The following is a 16,449-nucleotide window of genomic DNA, read 5'->3' as shown; positions in this document are numbered from 1 at the left end:
TTGTATATGATTGGTTGCCATGGGCAACTTCACCACAGGCTCACTTCTTCACACTTTTCACTGCTTCATGAATAGACCCCAATATCTGATACATAGGGACACTAAACAAGGCATAAGAAGACACAAACCTGAATTTCCTCAAGATGTTTCGGCTCTTCAAATAGTCCAAAACATTTCTGTGCTATATACAAGAGAAAACGCATTACGGGTCTTGGCTTCAGGTACAATCTAATGTCTTGCAATATTCTTGTAAAATGCATAGTCACTCTTTATCAGGGTGTCTTCAATGCACCCCAACAGTACAGGTATTAAGGATAGCCATGTTTGTGCACGGGTGGTATTATCAAACTGACTGAGGTATTAATTAAGTCACCTGTGCTTAAGAATGGATAGCCTTAAAACCTGGCCTGTTAAATTGCCTTGAGGACCGAGGTTGGGAACCACTGGCTTATATAATAAATAATACTTTGTATACATTATTTAATTTACTAAATATACTGTATTAATGTTATTCTTTCTGCTTCAATGCTGAGAAATACAGGCAGGTTCTTGTCATTCATGCTGCACTATCAGGATGGCGTCGGATTGGCTCCAAATTTAATCTGCAGCAGGTCAACGACCCCAAGCATACAGCCAATGTCATTAAGAACTATCTTCACCATAAAGAAGAACAAGGGGGTCATTCCGAGTTGATCGCTAGCTGCAAATCGTTCGCTGTGCAGCGATGAGGCAAAAAATGGCACTTCTGCGCATGCGTATGCGGCGCAATGCGCACGCGCGTCGTACAATTGCAACGAACTATGTAGTTTCACACAAGGTCTAGCGAAGCTTTTCAGTCGCACTTCTGGCCGCATAGTGATTGACAGGAAGAGGGCGTTTCTGTGTGGCAGATGACCGTTTTCAGGGAGTGTTTGGAAAAACGCAGGCGTGGCTGAGCGAACGCAGGGCGTGTTCATGATGTCAAAACAGGAACTGAACAGTCTGTAGTGATCGCAAGCGCTGAGTAGGTATTGAGCTACTCTAAAACTGCACAAAAAAATGTTGCCGCCGCTCTGCGATCCTAGCGTTTGCACGGCTGCAGAAAACTGCTAGCGAGCGAACAACTCGGAATGACCACCAAGGAGTCCTGGAAGTGATGATATGGCCCCCACAGAACCCTGATCTCTACATCATTGAGTCTGTCTGGGATTTCATGAAGAGACCGAAGGATTTCAGCAAACCTACATCCACAGATGTGATTAGTCCTCCAAGATGTCTGGAACAACTTCTCTGCCAAGTTCCTTGAAAAAAACTGTGTGCAAAGGGTGGTCACACCAAATATTGATTTGATTTAGATTTCTCTTCTGTTCATTCACTTTGTATTTAGTTAATTGATAAAAAAAGAAACTAATAACATATAACACTTCTATTTTTGAAAGCATTCTTACTTTGCAGCATTTCTTCCAGACCTGCCTAAAACTTTTGCACATTAGAAAGAGAGAGAGAGAGAGAGAGAGAGAGAGAGAAAAAGAGAGAGAGAGAGAGAGTGTGAGAGTGAGAGAGTGAGTGAGTGAGTGAGTGAGTGAGTGAGTGTGTGTGTGTGTGTGTGTGTGTGTGTGTGTGTGTGTGTGTGTGTGTGTGTGTGTGTGTGTGGTGTACTGGTAGCGTCTGTTTGGGTCCTGACCCCAGTGTGATAACTATCTAGTTTATAATGGTAACATTACTGGTATCCAGTAAACCAACGTGATTTTTAGTAGGCAAGTTGCAGTGTATGTGCTGAACATGATTAAATATATGTCAGTGTGAAAGTGTTTAAAAACACTTGTAAGTACAGCTGTACCTACTACTCTCAATAAGCCACACTACCGGTCAATGTGCACACAGGGCTGCAATCACAAATTACGGGTCTTGGAACTGACAAAATATACAGAGGACCCCCCCACCACCACCCTGCGGTGGGCAGCAGGGGGATGTGGGTGGAGCAGCAGCAGGGTTGGGGTATCTCTTGGTGCGTAAACCAGTTTTAAATAAGTTGACAGTCTGGGCTGCGGGGGGGTGTTGGAGTTATTATAACACGTCAATCTATCCTATACATTATATGATATCCTAGCCCTGCTTCAGTCACATCCCTCTAACACATATATACCCCAGCCACCTATCAATTACACATCTTTACTCCTGCCCCAGCCACCTCCCTCTCACACATATAGATACCCAAGTCCTGCCTCTGCCACCTCAGTGTGATATATAAATACAATCATGGCAGCTCCACCTCTCTCACACATACACACACACACACATACCCCAACCACCTCCCTCTCATACAGATAAACCCAGCCCTGCCCCAGCCATCTCTTTCTCACACATATACCACAGCCCTGCCCTATCCACCTCCCTCTCACATGTATACACCATCCCTACCACATCCATTTTCCCCTCACACACACACACAAACCCCAGCCACCAACCTCTCACAAGAGGTATATACTGCCTCACCATTGTGTTGTCAGCAAGAGTTTCCCAATGTGCTAGATGGTCTGGCTATGATCCTGCCAACATAATATTGGTTTTATCTCTGACTAATGTTAAACGTGATGCTTCCTTGTGTTCCTATGTATTTGTTAGTCCATATTGTCGGTTGTTTTGTCTCCTCCATGACGGTGGCCATATTGTTGAGGACATTTCTATATAGTTAGACCCTCATCCACAGCTGCAGAGGTGGGCCCCCTCTCGGTCTTGGTCCAGCACAGCAGTCCCGGCAGTCCCCACCTGATGGTGGCCCTGTGTGCACATATATTTCCAATACAAATAAGGGTTCTGGAAATTATATAAATGGTGGTCTAGAGCAGGCCAGTAGAAGTAGAACTTCCCTGTAAGTTACAAAGGGCATATATGAATAAATTAAATATATTTTTAGCCAGCACTAGAAATTAGCTCTGATGTGTTATAGTTACCACTGTGGTAAGTGGTAATGATGGGTGTAGTATGTTTTGCCGGGCTCCGGCAACCTGAAGACCACCCGGTAATGATAGCTAATATCATTGTATAAGGCAGACTAAGATCTGGAGTTTTCAAGCCCTAAATTATTATGTGCTCTTATTCCTGTCAATCTGTTACATAACAATCAATGGCTTGATACTTGGGAATTGATTATCTTTCTTACTCTTTACCTGTGAGCGATATAAAAAAATAATAATGAAAGATTATCAGTATAGTCTCAATCATGGAAATCTTTGTTTGTAGTGTTATATACTAACTGGGGTGTTCATTTGATTGCTCACAAAGCCAATACAACGTTTAATAAAAAAGCATAATCATGCAACGCGTTTCACTGTTCCACGATCTGCTTCTTCTGTCTGTCTATTGTTTAAATAATTTCTTTACAACATAGATTTGACAAGGCTCTAAGAATGAGTTTAGCCTTGCTTATTTACTGTAAGGCAGAATTATCTGACCCTTGTACATGCCAACCATTGGTTTTGTCATTTTCGGCAAACTGTAACAAAATTAGTTCCGTACCATAATCTTTGGCGACAGGAAACTCCTTGAAATAGGGAAAGTCTTTGCATTTAACATATTGTCTAAAATGCTCCATTTCTGATTCTGGAACTGAAGTTGATCTGACTGGGAAGAGAAGGGAGGTACAAGTTAGACAAGGTTTAATCGTTATTATTGTGCAAACAGACTACAGTATATCATCCAAACAGCAAAACCCAATTCCTAAACTGGCTGCATTAGTTACTTATAAAGATGCTATTCAATGGCAAATCCAATACTTTGAAGAGTATATGAGGTTTAAGAAATTGTACAATAGAAGCGAGAATCGCCCTTCCTGTCCTAAACTAATAGTAAGAAGACTGGAAAAGTATACTTATTAACTTTTAACTTTTCATTTTCTTCTCTTTATTTATCTAGGTTTGATGAATCTCCCCCAAAGGGCTAAGTGCTGGGGGGTGGTGACCCTATGTGATGTTTTCAGTAACTAGCTATTTTCCTAATGTAAGTTAGACAATGAAGGCAATGTCTGGTTGCTATGGGTTACTGCATGTTGCAAACTGCCTGCATAAGAAAATAGTACTTATTATAGAATATCCCACTGATTCTGAGTTGCACAGCAGTCTAAGGGCCTAATTCAGACCTGATCACAGCAGCAAAATTGTTCACTACAGGTGGGGCAGGTTTGTTCAAAATTGCAGTGTAAAAATAAAGCAGCCAGTATTTACCCTGCACAGAAACAATATAACTCACCCAAATGTAACTCTTTCTGCACACGTTATATCTGCCCCACCTGCAGTGCACATGATTTTGCCCAATCAGGTCGGAATTAGGCCCTCTGTATGGGCGCATCTTTTTAGCAGTTATAACTTGCAGTTTAGCAAGTTTTAGCAAGCTGCGCATGCACGTAATTCTGAGTCACTTTCCACCTACAGCTGAATAGGCGTTACTGGGCAATGGTAGGGAGGAGGAGAAGCCCCCCCAGGGTGCGTCAATGGCATGTAGCCAGAGTTCCCACCTAATCTGAGTTGGGCACAGGCAGAGTGCACGCCATTTTCATTTTGCTCTCACGACCAGGTGGCTGGGGGTTCCGATTCACAATGTAGGCATGGATTGTGCCCGCCTTGCTTGCGACTCGGAATCAGGCCCCTTGTGTATGACATAACAATACTTACTGTATAAAATAGACACTGTCAAGTTTCCTTTTTCTCTCTGGTATATGACTAAGGTGTCAGGAAGAGGTTGAACAAATGTCAGAGTACCAATAAGACCTGTAAATATGAATATGAAGCTTTTAGTATATGGCTGTATGTTCTGGCAGCACTGAGTAACACTCCACTGTACCGCAAATAAGTATTCTCCAGGCATAAAATCCTACAAAAATTTGGATGTGATCGTGGCTAAGACGGGGCATCCCTTAGCATCTAATCTACCTAGACATCTCCTACGGCAACAGCAGCAAGTTATTCAATGGCTCTGCACAGTATCACTATGACTACTGTATATGACTAAAACAGTTATATCTGACTCCAGATAAAAGTTAGGTCAGATTTGTTAGAGGAACAATAGATCACTGTTGATGAATGATTTACAGCTATTGTTGGCAGTAGGATCAGTGTCAGTTACTAGCAACGTAACTTTATATGAAAAACTTTACCGATGCAATGAAAGAGAACGTAAGGCTCCCTATGGGCCTAATTCAGACCTGATCATAGATGTGCTAAATTTAGCACATCTGCGATCAGCTTCCCTAACATGCGGCGGGACACCCATCACAGGGCTAGTCCGCCCCACATGTCAGGACCTATCGCCCCCCCCCCCAAAGTACAAAAGCATCACACAGCGACAATGCTCTTGTACTGGAAGAGTAGCTCCCTACCAGCGCAGCTCCTGCATGACGTCACGCAGCCGCCGCGGCCCGCCCTCCCAACGGTCTGGGCACGCCTGCTTTGCCCGGACCGCGCCCCCTAAGCCGCATCCAAACGCCTCAATTAGGCAGAGGCGATCGCAGGGCTAAGACAGCTGCAATCAGGTCTGAATTAGCCACTATGTCCTGTCCTTATATCATATTTAACATAGGGGGTCATTCAGACCTGATTGCACGCTACTTTTCTTGCAGCGCTGCGATCAGGTCAGAACTGTACATGCGTATGCTCCACAATGTGCAGACGCGTCGCCCCCCGGCAATAGGGATCGCCTGAGAGCGACGGACTTACCGAAGAAACCGATCGGACCGGCGATCGCAGGAAGATTGACAGGAAGAGGCCGTTTGTGGGTGTCAACTGACCGTTTCCAGGTAGTGTCCGAAGAAACCCAGGCGTCTCCAGCCGTTTTAAGGGAGGGTTCCTGACGTCAGCTCCAGGCCGGATCATCGCAGCGGCTAAGTCCTGAGCTGTGCAGAGACTGTGCAGCTCTCTGCACATGCATTCGCACCCCTGCACAGCGATTACCCCCTCCCACTGTAGGCGACGACTACCTAGTCGCAGCAGTGCAAAAAACGCCTGCTTGCGAGCGACCAGGTCTGAATTAGGCCCATAAATAGGTATAACTTCATGGTAACAAAACATTTGTTAGCACATACAGTATACCCAGTCAAAAAGTACCGTATATACTCGAGTATAAGCCGACTTTTTCAGCACTTTTTTCTGTGCTGAAAAAGCCACCTCGGCTTATACTCGAGTCAGCTTTAGGAGGGACACGGAGAGCGCAGCGCGTGGCTCTCCTGTGTCCCTCCTGCATCTACGGTGGCAGCGGCGTCTGTGTGGTTAAAGAAGTGCACGAACCGGCACTTCCTTTATCACATGCCGCTGCCGCCGGAGACGCAGGAGGGACACAGGAGAGCTGCGCGCTGCGTTCTCCGTGTCCCTCCTTCAGAAGACAGCGCGGGAGCGACGGAGGGTAAGTAGCACTGTGGGGCATATCTGGCACACCTGGCACTTTGGGGCATGTCTGGCACACCTGGCACTGTGGGGCATATCTGGCACACCTGGCACTGTGGGGCATATCTGGCACTGTGGAGCATATCTGGTACTGTGGGGCACATCTGGCACTGTGGGGCATATCTGGCACTGTGGGGCATATCTGGCACTGTGGGGCATATCTGGCACATCTGGCACTGTGGGGCATATCTGGCACACCTGGCACTGTGGGGCACATCTGGCACTGTGGGGCACATCTGGCACTGTGGGGCATATCTGGCACATCTGGCACTGTGGGGCACATCTGGCACTGTGGGGCACATCTGGCACTGTGGGGCACATCTGGCACTGTGGGGCATATCTGGCACTGTGGGGCATATCTGGCACATCTGGCACTGTGGGGCATATCTGGCACTGTGGGGCATATCTGGCACACCTGGCACTGTGGGGCACCCCTGGCACTGTGGGGCACATCTGGCACTGTGGGGCACATCTGGCACTGTGGGGCATATCTGGCACTGTGGGGCATATCTGGCACATCTGGCACTGTGGGGCATATCTGGCACTGTGGGGCATATCTAGCACACCTGGCACTGTGGGGCACATCTGGCACTGTGGGGCATATCTGGCACTGTGGGGCATATCTGGCACATCTGGCACTGTGGAGCATATCTGACACTGTGGGGCATATCTGGCACTGTGGGGCATATCTGGCACTGTGGGGCATATTGTGGGGCATATCTGGCACTGTGGGGCATATCTGGCACATCTGGCACTGTGGGGCATATCTGGCACTGTGGGGCATATCTGGCAGTATGAGGGCATATCTGGCACTATGAGGGCTGTGTACGGCTAGAGCTGCATTTCCCACCCTAGGCTTATACTCGAGTCAATAAGTTTTCCCAGGTTTTTGTGGTAAAATTAGGTGCCTCGGCTTATATTCGGGTCGACTTATACTCGAGTATATACGGTAAAATGTTTCTATTTATCAATGGTAAAAAGCCCTCTGCCACAAGGAGATATAGTGAACCATTGTTCCTTCGGGAAAAAATGGTTTGTTATAAAATAAATATTGTTGTTTTTTTTTTTACTAATTTCTTTTTAAATTTTCTTCTATTTATTTATTTCTTTTTGTTAAACCAAATTGTTTTATTTTGGAGAATCTAGAAGTCCAAAAAAGTACTCTTACCATTGCCGATCAGTGACACCTGGGGGCATCACCCAGTTGTTTGTCTTGGTAAATCGTATAGGAAATACTTCTATTCATGATGCAGTCATTTGATAAATATGGCCCTTGCAGTTATCAGATCCCCCCTTACTCCCCAATGGACAGCACAGTGGGGTTCTCCTACCGTGCACTCTGGAACTTAACGTGTACTCACCTCTCCGTGTTGATTCATGAGTACTACTTCCGCTTGCTGCATAGAGAAATGAAAATTAAAGTAATATTGATGTAAATAGTGGTCACTACACCTGCTCAATGCTCTGTTACTACAGGTTGCATTATTGTAACGCAGAGGTTCTCAAACTCGGTCCTCGGGGGCACACACAGTGCATGTTTTGCAGGTAACCCAGCAGGTGCACAGGTGTATTAATTACTCACTGACACATTTTAAAAGGTCCACAGGTGGAGCTAATTATTTCACTTGCGATTCTGTGAGGAGACCTGCAAAACATGCATTGTGTGTGCCCCTGAGGACCGAGATTGAAAACCTCTGTTGTAACGTGTGACACAAATGGCGCTGTCTTACCTTGGCCAGCTGTAAAGCCGTAGGTCAGAGAATCGTCCTCACTATGCACTCTGTCAAGTGGAAGATGTCTACCACTGATTCCAACCATGCTGCAATTCATAAGGCAGAGACAATGTCTGTGTACTGTAGGCAGTACTATAGTGATTACTCTACAGCAGGCATTCCCAACCACGGTCCTCAAGGCACACCAACAGTGCAGGTTTTAGTGATATCCAGGCTGCAGCACAGATGGTTAAATCAAAATAGTTCAGCTACTACTAATTAAGTCACGTGTGCTGAAGGCTGGATATCACTAAAACCTGCACTGTTGGTGTGCCTTGAGGACTGTGGTTGGGAATGCCTGCTCTACAGTATCTAGCGGCATTATTGAAACTTTACTGGTGCCAAAAACATATAAAAAATAATAAAGTACAGTCATTTTGATGCTTATTTATATTTTTTTTAATTTTTTTTTTTTAAAACAATGAATAACCACAAAGGAGAGATCTGGAACAAGTTTACAATTGCATACATCAGCCAGTCAGTGTTCCTTACCGCTTTGTGCGTACATCAGCCAGTCAGTGTTCCTTACCGTATTGTGCGTATAATGGTTTGGTAGCCCCATATAAATCACCACAGAGTAAAACTTCTCAGAAGGCATACCCAACTCACCTAGAAGGTTCTGTAGGTACCTAAGTTCCCCAGGATGCGTTTCACATTGGTGACCCCACACCCCTCAGAAGGCAAACCCAACTCATCTAGAAGGTTCTGTAGGTATGTAAGTTCCCCAGGATGCGTTTCACATTGGCGACCCCACACCCCTCAGAAGGCAAACCCAACTCATCTAGAAGGTTCTGTAGGTACCTAAAGGGATGTACACACGAAGAGATCCTACTACCCTCTCCGTGTGTAGGGTGCCGGCGACAGCGATGCGCAGCCCCGCACAACGCTATCGCCAGCTCTAGATTTGGCATGCATGCCAAATCCAGTGAGATCGCTCATTTCACCCGCGCGCTGTGTGCTGAGTGGGGGGAGAGATGTGTGCTGAGTGGTCTGTGCTAGATCGCTCAGCACACATTTCCCCCGTGTGTATGGGGCTTAAGTACCCCAGGATGCGTTTCACATTGGGGTCCTTACACCCCTCAGAAGAGACAACCAGAACATTTCTTATGAAAGACCAAGGACAGTTGCTCTGTGCATTAGGCTTTGCATGTACAGTAGGTACAATTCTGTCTGACTCTAGCTTTGGTGTTCATTACTTAATATGTAGACAAATCAAATGTTTACTTAAGATGATTATTGCAAATCTTTTTGAAAATAGGTCACTGATAATAAGTCACTGTGAGGCTGAAGGATATAAGTGTTTGTTTCTTTGTGCAATGTTTGTCTTCAGCTTTATGTGCAGTTTAACAGCTTAACAGGGGCAGCTAAAGGGTCACATGGGTCTGGGGTGGAAAATGATCAGAGGGTTATTATGAGAAGTGGAGAAGGTGTGACCAGTGCTGTGTGAGTGTGGCCAGGGGCGTAGCTAGAACTACAGGGACTCCATTGCAAAATTTCCATAGCCCCTCCCACCAGTATTTAGTGATATGAAAAACCCTGCAGCCACATGCTGTAGATCTGGGCTAGGGATAGACATTGGAATGTGATGGTTTCAAACCATCTGTGTTTTTATTTGATGGCAGTGTTTTTATCATTCCATGGCGGTATTCCAATGTTTGCCACCATTGAATGGTGATCATTCAATGGTATTCCGATGGTTGCCCAGTCCCACCCCCGATCTCGTCCCCAGTCTTGACCCACGGCCGGCCGCGCTGCAGGAGTATTGCACATTTGCAAACTAGGGTTGGTCATTGACCATCAATGGTTACAAACCATCGATTGTTTAATGCCAATATTAGATAGCTTTGTCATCAATGGTGGAGAACCAATATTTTTCCCCTATCAATGATACAGAGCCCCTCAATGGTACAATCCCCCATACCCCCAAAATTTGGTGTCGGGACACAGAGCCTAGCTCTGGTTCAGCCCAGTGCTAGTTATAGGAACATAGGGGGAACCCTACCCATTTCCCCCCATAGTTTCTCATACCAACCCAGGCTGAGAGATCCGGGTCTGGTTATGGATTTGGGGGTAGATCCCACACATTTTTTTAGTTTCTTTATCTCTTTTTAAACCTAACAAAGTCTGCACAGATCATAGTGATCTGTGCTGTGCTTCTTTGAAAGTCATCTGTCTCAAGCAGGTCTATTTTTTTGGCGTGTTTGCCACTGTTTTGCCATTGGTTTTTGGTTGGTTTTTAAAGCCGACCATTAGTTAATCTACAGATCATATTCTTATCTATGTTAAAACATTGACTGTTGGTCCAATGTTCTAAAGTGTTCTCGGTTGTTTTGCCATCAGTTCTAACTTTAATAAATGGTCAGTTGACCAAAAACCTAAAAGCGACCTTTAGTAAATTTATCCCAAGGTCTCAAGCCATTTTCTACATCAGTAAAACATTCTTTACCCAGTCTAGTTCTATTACTGTTTTGCTTGGGTTGGGTATGTGATCCCGGCTGTCGGGCTACTGGAGGTCACATGACCAACACCGGCATCCCGACAATGACAACTGCGATAGGGGAGGGGGTAATTATTTCACCCGTCCCCTGTACCCTACCCTAACCCGCCTGAGGGTGGCATCTAGGGCTAAGACTCAGGGGTGGAGGCTAGAACTAAGACTCAGGGGTGGAGGCTAGGGCTAAAACACCGGGGGCGGAGGCTACCGCTAATACTCGGGTTGCGGTGGCCATGGCTACCCCCGTCCAACCTAATGCCTAACCTTACACCCCCCCCCACCCCCTTCCCCGGCTCTAACTTTAACAGTTACCCCAATACTTACCTTCGTTATGTCGGCGGTCGGTGTTCTGGCACCAGGACTTCGAGTGGTGCCGGGATTCCGGCGTCGGTCACATGACCACCGGCATCCCGACTGCCGGGATTCTAACCGCATCCCATTTTGGTCTTGATTGTAAAGCAGAATGGAATATGCTGGCGCTATATAAGTAAGTACTAATAAAACTTAGAAATAATTGCTCCTAGTGTCATAGGGTATGTACTTTGGCAGAGATGTAAAAACAACATCCAAGTTTAGTAAAAAAAAAAATATATATAACAACAACAAAAAAACGTATTCCACACGAAACAGAGAATACTGTGGTAACATTTTGGCCTAGACTCACGGTAAAGAAAATGTGTGTATCCATGTAGAGGGAACATTTAATTGTCGCATTTTGCACAAGCTCCACTTCCATGTGTGTATTACTCCGTATGTTGCTTTTGGTGCAAGAGGAAAATAACACCAACTAAGATTACTAATGGATAAGTTCATGTTTGTAGATCGGAAACTCACGGGCTGAAGAATCCTGTCATATTTGCCACTTCCTCCGTTGCTGATAATTTCATGAAACCATACGATATTTCTGTCAAAAAAACTAGGTATCGGCTCTGAGATGTGCTTATTGCTTTCAGGTTCCATAGGCCATTTATCTGTGGAGAGAGGTCAAACAATAACTTCCTTCACTTCTGTCCCCACCATATCCCAGTCCCAAGCACTGCTGGCAACAGTAATTTCCAGGGAGACTTTGCTGCTGGTCAGATACAAGTACTGTAAGTAAAGCAAGCATGTCTGCTGCAAATTAGATAGATCTTAGCGCCGATTACCCCATCATGACATGTTTCCTGAACATGTTTACAATGTAATTTCTTTGGAGTTTTTAATAGCCTGCATAACGTAATTCCTGTGTTTTCCTGCACTCTTGTGCTGAGAACATAACTAGCAGAGTCCAGGGCCGGTGCAAGGTTTCTTGGCACCCTAGGCAAAACTTCAGCCCCCCCCCAACCACCACTTCCCAATCCTTCAGGTGAAAGTGTGTATGCAAGGTCTTATACGTTCCACCCACATAACCTTGACACATACACTCTGTACAGTCCACACATAACCTTACATATTTTGTGTTTCCTCACTTTTACATCCTCCTGACCCCTGGCCAACAGTGCTGGGTGACCATAGCATACAGCCCATTAAGAACATTTGCTATCTGCATGGACCTTTATGCAATAGCACAGACAGAGTAATGGTTAGCATTACTGCCTCACAGCGCTGCAGTCATGGGTTTGATTCCCAGCATGGCTCTAACCGTGTGGAGTTTGTATATTCTCCCCATGCTTGCGTGGGTTTCCTCCGGGTACTCCGGTTTCCTCCCACAATCCAAAGCTATACTGGTAGGTTAATTGGCTCCCAACAAAAATTAACAATAGTGTGAATGTGTGTGCGTGTGCATGTGGTAGAGAATATAGATTGTAAGCTCCACTGGGGCAGGGACTGATGTGAATGGCCAAATATGCTCTGTAAAGTCCTGTGGAATATGTGTGCACTATATAAATAACTAGTAAGGGATGTAGTTGGGATACCAGCGCTCGAATCCCAAGACCTGTCAGAATGCCAACGCCAGAATCCCGACAGCTGGAATTCCGAACGTAAGTATACTTGGGAGGTTAATGTTAGGCTATGGGAAGGGGAGGGTTTGGGTTAGGGTTAGGCTGCGGGGAGGGAGGGTTAGGATTAGGTATACTTACTTCCACTGCCCCAGTCGGGATTTCAAACAGTCTGACCACCAGCATCCCATACCCAATCAACTGGTAATAATATGTAGCACGTATCCTCGTGTATCAATGCTACCTATAGAGTGTAAGCCTGCAAGCACTAATACAACAAGCATGTGCCAGTAGCTTGATTAGTAGTACTAATCACTGGTCCTGCCAGAGGAGGGGAACAAGCAGCGGGTATATACAGGGACTGGACAGAGGGGACAGGGACAGAACATAAGGGTCAGTAAAGAGAGATGACAGGGCCAGCACAGAGGTGACAGGGACAGGAGAGATGGAAGACTTAGTAAATGGACCCTGTGAGCAGCGGGGTTGTGGTCAGTTACCTGACACTGCGGTACAGTACCTAACAGGCCAAACGCTCAGCCACTTCCCAGCCCTGCACCCCGCGCCGTTCTCCCGTCCCATACCTGTGCCTCTCTACTCCCCTCTCACAGTCATAATCACTTTCCTCCACCACATACTCTTTGTTTCCCACTAGGCACTTCCAGCATCTGGCTCCTGGTAGCGTATAGTTTCCTCCTAGATCACTTCACTTGTGGACTGGGAGGCAGCAGAAGCCAGGAGTCAGGAGGGGGCGGATCATGCAGGCCGGAAGCTGCAGCGCTTTTTGGCTGTCTGTGGTGGAGCGAGATGCCCGGCGCACCCCACCGCTGGCAGTGCTGCCGCTAGCGGAGATGGCAGCGGGCCCGAGCTGTCAGGCTGGGTCACTTAAGGAGTGGATAATAGTACGGCGCAGGCCGCGCGGCCATAAGTAGGGCCCTGGGTTGTATACACTGGGCTCCTCTGTATATTATAGTGGGAAGGGCACAGAACAGCTGGTGGACAATGGAGAAAGTGCCCCCTTCAGGCTGGAGCCCGGCGGCAAAAGTCTCCATTGCAGTTCCGCCCCTGCATCAGGTGTAGGATTAAACATCTGAAACGTTGATGACATGAATTAGCTGCAATGGCTGTTTTTTCTTTCATAAAAAGTCCGTGGAGTGCCGCCTGCTGTAATGGAATGTGTGTATGGGGGCTGGCTGGTAACCCAAGGGAAGGCACCCAGGTATTACTTCTCAGTTTAGTGGAGTGCCGGTCACATTGTAGATATAGATATATATATAGATAGATAGACAGACAGACAGACAGACAGACACACACACACACACACATTAGTAGAAATATATATATATATATATATACACACACACACACACACACACACACACACACACACACACACACACATATGTATGTATGTATGTATGTATGCCTGTATATGTGTGTGTGTGTGTGTGTGTATATATATATATATATATATATATAAAACCACAGCCTAAAACTCAAATTTAGTTGGTCACAGAAAAAAAAATAGAATGAATACAGCCTGTCTTTACTTATGCTTTACTCACTGTCTCCTCCTCCTAACGCAGGGATCCAGCCTCCTTCCATGCGCCCAGCTAGTCCAGCTGGCTGCACAAAGTTGACAGCTGGTCAGTATGTTCATCAGGGAGGGGGTGTTCGGGCGGTGGTCATGAATGGTAGAGGGAGAGAATATGCAGGATGCGGTCATGGGGGGGGGGGGGGGAGGCTGAATGGAAAGCTGACCAATTTGCTCGGGGGGGGAAATTTGGTGGCGACGGTGGTCATTAATGGTAGGTTGGAGGGAGAGAAAATGCGGGATGCGATTTGGGGGGGGAGATGCTGTTGTGGTGTGGGGTGGGAAATGCCATGTGATATCGCGGGGGGGGGTTCTCGGGGAGGATTGCAGAGGGAGTGCTTTATATAACGAGTGCCAGCTTACACGTAGAGCAGCTGATGGTACACACTGACTCACTCTGTCAGCGGCGGCTGGTAATTGATGTGCGGCTCCAAGTCTCATAAGAAAGACGAGGAGACGAGGAGCACACATAAGGGAATAAGAGAAAAGACGCATTTCTCTGCAGCGTGCGGTGCCGCCCTCCAGTGGCCGGCGCCCATAGGCAGCTGCCTAAAGCTGCCTAATGGTGGCACCGGCCCAGAGCCGGCCCTAACCAATATGATGCCCTAGGCAAGATTTTGGCTGGTGCCCCCTAGCACCACCGCTGGTTCTGCCTCTGACCCTGCACCTCTTTCCCAGCACCATCACACCTCACCCATAGCAGTCCTTGTATCCCCTATATTTTAAATAGGAACAGTTCGCACATTTGACACACAGCCCAAAAAGGGGCATCTTCTTGCTGGGAAGGGGCATGGCCACACAATAGTAACCCCAATTCCAATGACACCACACAGTGCTGCAACTTTATTCACATTTTATCTTGCGATAGTGTCCATAATTCATATTACATCCCACAGTAGTATCACTTTACCTTATAAACGTTACTCCTCACAGTAGAGCCCCTTGTTCACATTACATCACACTGATTTGCTCCTTATTCACATTACACCACACCATATTGCTCTTTATTCACATTAGATGACACAGTAGTGCCCTTTCTATATGAAACGCCACATAGTAGAGCACCTTATACACATAATGCCACACATTAGTAATGCATTTATACACAATTCCACACAGTAATGCCCCTTACACATGAGACACATTAATGTCCTTATAAACATAATGCACCTTACACATTATGACAACCTTTATTAATGCCCTTTTACACATAATGTCCCTTACACATATGCCGCACATTATTAATGTCCTTATACACATAATGACACACATAGTGCCCCCTACACATTTGCTGCACATTATTAGTGCCCCTATACACATAATGACACACATACAGTAGTACCCTGTTACACATATGCCGCACATTATTAATGCCCTTATACACATAATGACACATATAGTGCCCCTTACACATATGCTGCACATTATTAATGCCCTTATACACATAATGACACACATAGTGGCCCTTTACACATATGTTGCACATTATTAATACATTTTTACATGACACACATAATGCTCCTTACACATATTCCGAACACTACTGCACAACCAACCCACTCACATGCACACAGCACTCACACTGCCACTAACACTGTGACCTCTGCCTCTGCTTGGCTACAGATGTGTCCTCACAAATCTTGCATCAATGCTAACGTGGGGCACCTTTTTTTAATGAGAATGCATCTTATTTGCATTGCTATGTGGCTACGATGCATAAGCAGCTTCTGCTGATTAAACGGATATGCAGCATACCTATATACTGTGTGAGACTGTGGCTGTATCTGCATATGAAATGCTACATACAGAATATAGGCATGCCGCATATCATTTTAATCAGCAGAAGCTGCTGATGCCCCTAGGCATATCAAATGCCCTAGGCAATTGCCTAGTTTGCCTATGCCTATGGCCGGCTCTGCGCCGGCCCTGGCAGAGTCAGATTGAAAGGAAGAGAGGGGGAGGGGGGGCACAGGGGTCGAGTGCCCCAGGCCCCCTTCTCTCAGGGTACCCCCACCGGCCGGAGCACATTGCTGCACTGTGCAGTCCCACAGTGGGCTGGATGATGACTAGAGGGGAGGGCCGGAGCAATGCAGGTGATGGGGTTCCCCTGTCTTAAGTGCCCCAGGCCCCTCAAAGTCTTAATCCGGCCCTGGCCTACAGTAGCAAAGGCAGTGTTATAGAGAAGACGCACTGCATTTAATAAATAAATAAACAAAGGCCAAAATTGCACACAAGCATGATTTGCACAAGAGCAAGTGTG

At 46.2% G+C, this 16,449-nt stretch overlaps 1 protein-coding gene across 1 annotated transcript in view; it reads right to left on the bottom strand.

Moving 5' to 3' along the window:
- LOC134949489 (uncharacterized) overlaps nucleotides 1-16,449 on the bottom strand; it is a 228,581-nt gene that overhangs the window by 201,040 nt on the left and 11,092 nt on the right. The window contains exons 2-7 of the mRNA XM_063938086.1: nucleotides 11,514-11,650; nucleotides 8,144-8,232; nucleotides 7,775-7,810; nucleotides 4,650-4,745; nucleotides 3,499-3,603; nucleotides 129-181 (exon numbers count right to left, since the gene is read on the bottom strand). Of these exons, the coding sequence (XP_063794156.1) occupies nucleotides 129-181; nucleotides 3,499-3,603; nucleotides 4,650-4,745; nucleotides 7,775-7,810; nucleotides 8,144-8,232; nucleotides 11,514-11,650 (516 nt within the window). The remainder of the gene's footprint in view (nucleotides 1-128; nucleotides 182-3,498; nucleotides 3,604-4,649; nucleotides 4,746-7,774; nucleotides 7,811-8,143; nucleotides 8,233-11,513; nucleotides 11,651-16,449) is intronic.

Source organism: Pseudophryne corroboree, chromosome 8, assembly GCF_028390025.1.
Source record: "Pseudophryne corroboree isolate aPseCor3 chromosome 8, aPseCor3.hap2, whole genome shotgun sequence".
NCBI classification, from domain to species: Eukaryota; Metazoa; Chordata; class Amphibia; order Anura; family Myobatrachidae; genus Pseudophryne; species Pseudophryne corroboree.
The sequence above is the reverse complement of the archived record's forward strand: the minus strand, read 5'-3'. Positions and strand labels throughout refer to the sequence as shown.